Genomic DNA, 7306 nt, shown 5'->3' with positions numbered 1-7306 from the left:
AGGCTGGCCTCGAACTCAGAAATCAGCCTGCCTCTGCCAAAGGTGTGCGCTACCAAACCCAGCACTTACAGAACTTTACAAATGTGGACAAAAGCAACCCTTCACTGAGGGTCTATGGCCACTTATACACGTCACCATGGTAGATCACGCCTTTGAAAACCACACAGTAATCCATGAGGCGAAGAAACCTGCCCAAGAGGCTAGGGGTATAGCTCAGTGAGACAGCATTTGCCACACGATCCTGGATTTGATTTCCAGCACAACTGAAGGAGGGGACGAGAAGGGGATAGAAGAAGAGAAATGGAACCTGGTCACCTTCACCAGATTTCAACACATTAAACTGGAACTCAGGTGTTACAGAAAAACCCAGTGACAAGCTAGTTCTCAACCTTCAGGTCTCAACGCCTTCAGGGTCATATATCAGATATCCTCTATAACAGATATTGAAATTGTGATTCAAAACAGTAGCAAAATTACAATTATGAATAACAACAAAATACTTTTATGACTGGAGGGCACCATAACAGAAGGACTGGTACTAATGGCTCGCAGCATTAGGAAGGTTGAGAACCACTGCTAAGCTAGACTTTCTTCCACTCTACCCTAGCTAGCCATCAGAAGAGACAGAAGAACAGCCAAAACCAAGAAAACAGCCATATGAAAGGCAGAATAGTCTGAAGACAGGGCCCTGGTGGAGTTGGACGGACTATAGTGTAAAGGCCACACTTCCTAGTTTTAGAGTCCCAAATATCCAATGACAATGAAAAGCAGCAAAATTAGATCTAAGTCTCAAACCCTGCTACAGAGGAGTGACCTCGTGGGAAGGGGAAGGGAACTGGATCCCGGTTCAGGGCTGGGTCACTTGGATTGTGTGGCTTCTGGGTGGGCATGGGAACCAGGGGGGTTTTCAGACCTACAGACCCCCAAGTAGAGAGAGGAAGCAGAGGCAGAAAGGCACCCAGACATTTCTAGGAACTACTCAGAAATTTGTGTAGCTTATTAAAGACTCTGGAAGACTTGACCGAAGATGACTAGCCTTAGGTGACAGGTGACACTTTTCTTTGTTCTGGAGACTAGGTGAATGGCATCAAAGAGGCTTTAGGGAAGAATTCCTAAAGGCCGATGTTTCTGTATATCATCTGACCCGTGCCACCCCGTTCTGTTGAAACGGTCTCCCATCAAGACTTCTAACAGTGTGGTCTTGCCTCAGGATCCCCTCTGTGCCACCTGCTTGGAATTCATCCTGACCTCACTAATACTCCTCTGCTTCTTTGGCTCCAACTTCCTGTCTTCCAGGACCTTGTCTCCCGCTTCTTGTTCTAGAACAGGGGAGTTTCCGAGAGACACCCTCAAAGTTTTCTGGTCTCTCGCCTTGCAGGTCTATTTTCACCCTCAGCTCTGGACTGAGGACTCCCAAACCCATCCCTCTCCAGCTCTGCCTGGCCATTTCCTGTTGCCATGGAGACCCTTAACTCAGCTATTACTCAAGCTCACCATGACTCTTAAAAAAAAAAAAAAAAAAAAACCTGCTCTCATTTCCAATTTCTCTCTAAGTAGCCTGCTCCTCTTTGGTCCTCTGATACAGGGTGCCCTTGATATCCCTTCCCCCTGCCTCCCTAGCATATCAACTCAGCAAATATTTATTGGGCATCCACGACCCACACCGTACTACGTCAAGAGCTTCCTGGACTACACAGCGATTTCCCTGAAACAACCCTTAGCTTTAGCCTTTCTTCTTTTCCCATATTTCATTTCTCCTTTCTGCCTACCTGACTTCTTCTGTCTACCTCCCGATCAGAGTCTTTACTCCTAAAACCTTCCCCTATCTCACAACAGAACAGTCTTTAAAAATCCATTCTCAGGCTGGAGAGATGGCTCTGTGATTAAGAACACTGGCTGTAAGAGAGGCCCCTTGGTCTTGCAAACTTTATATGACCCAGCACAGGGGAATGCCAGGGCCAAGAAGTGGGAGTGGGTGGGTAGGGGAGCAGGGGCGGGGGGGAGGGTATAGGGAACCTTCGGGATAGCATTTGAAATGTAAATAAAGAAAATAACTAATAATAATAATAAAAAAGAAGTTCAAGGCCAAAAAAAAAAAAAAAAAAAACCCCACTGGCTGTACTTCCAGTGGTCCTGAGTTCACTCCCCACCACCCACATGGTGGCTCACAACCATCTATAGAGAGATCTGATGCCCTGTTCTGGCATACAAGTGTACACTCAGCAGAGCACTCATACGTTAAATAAAATTTTTTTAAAAAATTTAAAAATCTAAAAAAAACCAAATGAACAAACAAACAAACCCATTTTCAGCATGTCCCTCTCTGCCTAACTTTCTTTGTTTGCTTCACAAAGTCTCATGTAGCCTGGGTTAGCCCTGAACTGCTATGCAGCCAAGGATGACCCCAATCATTGATCTTCTGGCTAAGAGCTCAGATTACAGGCATGAACTGCCCACAGCTGTCCTTCTTTAGCTCTTGTGATGTGTTGTGCTGAATTCCACTTCCCAGGACACTCCTGCAGGATCCCTTTTCTCCAGTAACAGTGGTCTCCTCCCTAAATCCTCCCAGTACTCAGCACTGATGGCTCTGCTCATGCCATGCTTCCAGAAGGCCATGCCCTTCTCTCCTCCCGCCCCAACTCCCGCCACCACAGAGCCACCACAGACTTTGCTTCCCCACCATTGCTACTCATCTGCCAGGACCTGGGCAAATCCCACTCCTTCCCACGCTACTCCAGTCCATCCTTTACTTCCAGTCGCTTGTGACACCTCTGGGAGGAACTCACATCACTCTTATCTCCCCAGTCCACAGCGATAGCAAAGTGCTTAACCTGACTGGATACACAGACATCTCCCCCCCCCCAAGGGCCAAAGCATCTTCAGAGTCGCCCTGCTGACCAGTGTTTATACACCCCCGCTGCAGGGTCAGGGTATAAATGTCAGCACCAGTGGATGGGGGGGGGGGGGAGAGCTTACACAGAAGCCAAACACTCTGTCCTCATCTCTCTCCCGCTCACCATGGCAGCTGCAATTTCTTCTGGGCTGTCCCCATCCAGATCAAATCGGAACGTCACCATCTTGCTGTTGTGAGTCTGCAGCTGACACTCGACAACTCTGTCGCTCTGGTCTGAGACCTTCAGATTCAAAGGTGGCAGCAGAAGGGAAGCAATCAACGCCTCTACCTCTGCCTCGGAGGCCTCAGCGGCCTCAGCAGCCTCAGCGGCCTCAGAGGCCTCGGCCATGTGTTTCCACCCTGCTGTAGCCAATGCACTCTGGCCAGAGTGGAAGTGGAGAACAGATTCTCCGCCCAGAGTCTGCCATTGAAACTAGACTAGATGCCTCAAAGCATCAACCAGTCACACAGGACAACTCCACTTTTCTCCCCCCACCCCCATCTTCAGGGAAGTTCCTGGGCCCTCCTTACACTAGTGACCCGGAGCCGGGATCGGGGTCTCCGTCGAAGAGTCTTCACTGGATTTTTCCTCATTTGCCCCCCTTCTCCCATGTCACTGAGGCCTGATGCTGCATCTGAGGCGTAGCTGGACCAGGGAAGGGAGACAGAAGGGTTTAAGTAGACAGTGGGAACCCAGGACATTCTGTGTCTCACCCTGCTACCTCCAACTTAAACCAGAGCATACCTATCCCCAGGAGAAAAGTCACTGCCAGGGCCAGACCGTGGAATGGACAAGGCAAAACCCTGAAAGACGATAGAATTCATGAGGTCAGGGGACAATGGCGGCTGATGATTGTGGAGACCTGAGGAAATGGTGTCAGGATGTGGGGAGAAGACTAGGAAAACAGAATTAGAGACATACAGGCAAGAATAGTGTGCTGCAGGAACCCAGGGAACGGGTTAGGGGGTTGAGAACCAGGACAGAGGGAGAGGTCTTGGACTTTGACTGGTTGGGAGGCTCCCGGGTGACCCCCTCTCACCGAGGGCAAGCAGAGATGGGACTCAGCGGGGCTGGATGGCACACCCCCAGGGGGCTGAAGGGCAGGGTCTGAGGCATCCAGGAAGCCGGAGGAGCTGAGGTAGCCATCAGTCTCGCAATCAGCTGGTAGGGGAGGGAGTGGATCAAAAAATAATAAGAATAATAATAATAAAGGACTGTGGTGGTAGAGGAGGGGGACCTGTCTGGGCAAAGAAGGGCCTGGAGCCAGGAGGGAATTGTGGGAGTGTTTGTCCCTAAAGGAAGGTTCATGGCTAGAGCTGAAAAGCTGGGTTGGGCTGGACTTCTGGGACCCAGAACTCAAAGTGGGAGTGACTTACATGTAGTAGATGAGTAGCTGGCATGGCGGAAGAGGAAGGATTGATGCTGGTCAGCCTCTGGCTCCTCAGGCTCTGGGGGGAAGGCACTGGGGGGACCCGGAGCCATAGACACAGTTGCCGGAGGAGGTCCTGAGTCTGGTGGGAGAACCTCCGATTCCCTAGCTTTTCGAAGCTTCTCCCGCTTCCGCTGGATGGCGGCAACCCGTTCTCGAACTGCACGGGCCACTGGCTGGTAGTCAGCTTCACAGACTAAGCCCAAGGCTACCTGGAGTCAGGATAGGAAGGGAGACAGTTACAGATTCCCCCAAAGATCAAGCAGCTCCCTAACTTAGTAACATGCTTGCTGCATTAAGCATAAAGCATGAGCCTAACCCTCAATGCTCGCATAAAGCTTCAGGTACGCCTGAAACCCCGGTGCTTGGGAGGCAGAAAAAGCAGAGCCCAGGGGCTTGCTGGCCAGTTGGTCTAGCCTAATTAGCAAGCCCCAAGTCCCTGTCTGCCCATTAACCCCAGAACTCTGGAGGTAGATGTAGGCAGTCTCTGAGTTCAAGGCCTGCCTGATCTACAGAGTGAGTTCTAGGACAGCCAGGACTACACAGAGAAAAGCTGTCTCAAAAAACCAAGGTTGCTGGGCTGGAGAGATGGCTCAATGGGTAAGAGCACTGACTGCTCTTCCAGAGGTCCTGAGTTCAATTCCCAGCAACCACATGATGGCTCATAACCATCTGTAATCGGATCTGATGCCCTCTTCTGGTGTGTCTGAAGACAGCAATGTACTCACATAAAATAAAATAAAAATAAAGTAAAATAAGAAAAAAACAAGGTTGCAGGTTCCTGAGACATAACATCCAAAGTAACTTCTGGCTTCCACATGCATACACTTAACACTTACATATCTGTACATGCAGAGAGAGGGGAGGGGCGAATAGATCCATCAGGATCAGGACACCTTTAAACTGACTTCACAAATAGGCACATACACATCTGTACATAGGGGGGTGGGAGGGGGTATAAGGACAACCTTTTGAAGTCTCTAGGAATAAGGAAGGAACTATTTATTGATTAATGACCATGTGTGTTAACTAAACTCAACTAGGTCTCCTCAATAACATTATGGGATACATTTTGCCATTGTTGTTTTGGACATGATACTGCGATCATAAAGACCTGAATTCTAGCCTCCAGTACCCATGTAAAAGCATGTGCACACATGTATACATGTGCATACATATCCCCCCACACACACACACAGGAATCCCTTGCTCCCTTACAGATAATAGATGAAGATTGGATCTTGAGGGCAGGTAAAATGTCTCTATGTCTAAAGGTGGCTGTGGCCAAGCCCGACAGCCCGAGCTTGATCGCCAGGACCCACATGATGGAAGGAGAGAACTGACTCCTACAAGTTGTCCTCTGACCTCTACGTGCATGCTGGGGCACATGTCACCCCCACATACATGTGTACAGTCACACACAAAATAAACAAGATGCCACTCTAAAAAGACTGACTCCGGTCAAGCTTGGCAGTGCTTTGGAGACGGCTTTTGTGCCAAGCGCTCTCACTGTGTATCTCCGGCTGGCCTGGAGCTCACTGGCTGGATTCATAAGAGACTCATCTACCTCTGCCTCCTGGGTGCTGGGATTTAAAGACAAAAAAAAAATGTGACCCCAGGGCTGGAGAGATGACTCAGTGGTTAAGAACACTGACTACTCTTCCAGAGGACCTGAGTTCAATTCCTAGCAACCACATGGTGACTCACAACCATCTGTAATGGGATCTGATGCCCTCTTCTGGTGTGTCTGAAGACAGCTACAGTGCACTCAGATACATAAAATAAATAAATAAATCTTTAAAAAAAAAAAAAAAAAAGCAGCCAAACAACCATGCCCCACTAAGGCAGCACACTCTCAGCTTCTTGACCCATCACAGATGACCCTTGACCTCGAAACTGCCACTCCTCTATTGAGAATCCCATATTCTCACCCCTCCTTCCATTCAGGTTCTCAACAAGCTCTCAAGGTTCTGCCCTGGCATCTATCTCCACATGTACTCTCTCTTCCACTAATCTCTGCCCATCATTTCCCCTCTCCTTTTCAATCAGTTTTGATGTGTGGGCTTTGCTGGGTGAGTAAAAGGGCCATCTGATTTCAAATCTGAAAAGCTTGAGATTACATCCCTCTTTGTCATTTGTTTTCTTAGGACTCTAAACAAAACTGTCAGTCTCTCTGAGCATACATTCCATTGCCCTCCCAAGAGGGTCACGTGAAAATGCTTTCTTTCTTTAAGTCACACATAATGTTAAGGAACACCTACTATTGTCAAACAGTAAAGGACTGAGGGGGAAAAAAAATCAGTAAAATATTACCCAACTACGGATAGTTTCTAGTCTAGCAGAGGAGAGGGACGGGAAATGTATTCAGGTATGAAACAAAGTCCAAGATTTGAGGTTGTGCCGGGTGTGGTGGCGCACGCCTTTAATCCCAGTACTTGGGAGGCAGAGGCAGGCAGATTTCTGAGTTCAAGGCCAGCCTGGTCTACAGAGTGAGTTCCAGGACAACCAGGGCTATACTGAGAAACCCTGTCTCGGAAAACAAAAAAACAAAACAAAACAAAACAAAAAAAAAGATTTGAGGTTGTATAGAGCCACCCCTATCCCTCACCCCCACCCACGGATTTGAAAAGAAGCATTTAGCTTTTACACCGGAGGAGTGACCCCGAGTGACCATCCTGGAACTGATGATGCTAAGCATAGAGGGGGGAAGAGACAAAGAAGGTGGAGAGGGAAAACTAAAGAGATAACTTGCCAAGATGGGCATTCTGTGATAAACGAATCTGCAAGGTAAAGAAGTGAGGTTAGGGTTTCCAGGATTTGTTCTGAATCCTGGTGTGCGCAGATGGCTTAGGGTGGAAGAGGCGAGAGACCCCTGTAGGAGCTACAGTTCTGGGTAGGGGGTCTCCCCTCACTACTCCAGAGCTGCACCCCGGCCCCTCCTGATGACTGATGGCAAATTGGCAAATTGGCTGAACCTTTTCAC

At 48.7% G+C, this 7306-nt stretch overlaps 1 protein-coding gene and 1 long non-coding RNA gene across 3 annotated transcripts in view; one reads left to right on the top strand and one right to left on the bottom strand.

Moving 5' to 3' along the window:
* The window catches only part of Wnk4 (WNK lysine deficient protein kinase 4), a 17504-nt gene that overhangs the window by 4973 nt on the left and 5225 nt on the right, over positions 1-7306 (bottom strand). For both annotated transcript variants that reach the window (XM_021211863.1, XM_029546423.1), the window contains exons 7-11: positions 4271-4535; positions 3934-4055; positions 3639-3697; positions 3425-3539; positions 3018-3134 (exon numbers count right to left, since the gene is read on the bottom strand). In XM_021211863.1, coding sequence (XP_021067522.1) covers positions 3018-3134; positions 3425-3539; positions 3639-3697; positions 3934-4055; positions 4271-4535 — 678 coding nt within the window. The remainder of the gene's footprint in view (positions 1-3017; positions 3135-3424; positions 3540-3638; positions 3698-3933; positions 4056-4270; positions 4536-7306) is intronic.
* The window catches only part of LOC110331362, a 2026-nt gene continuing 1027 nt past the window's right edge, over positions 6308-7306 (top strand). The window contains exon 1 of the long non-coding RNA XR_002381010.1: positions 6308-6395. This is a non-coding gene — a long non-coding RNA (uncharacterized LOC110331362). The remainder of the gene's footprint in view (positions 6396-7306) is intronic.

Source organism: Mus pahari, chromosome 14 (genome assembly GCF_900095145.1).
Source record: "Mus pahari chromosome 14, PAHARI_EIJ_v1.1, whole genome shotgun sequence".
Taxonomy (NCBI): Eukaryota; Metazoa; Chordata; class Mammalia; order Rodentia; family Muridae; genus Mus; species Mus pahari.
The sequence above is the reverse complement of the archived record's forward strand: the minus strand, read 5'-3'. Positions and strand labels throughout refer to the sequence as shown.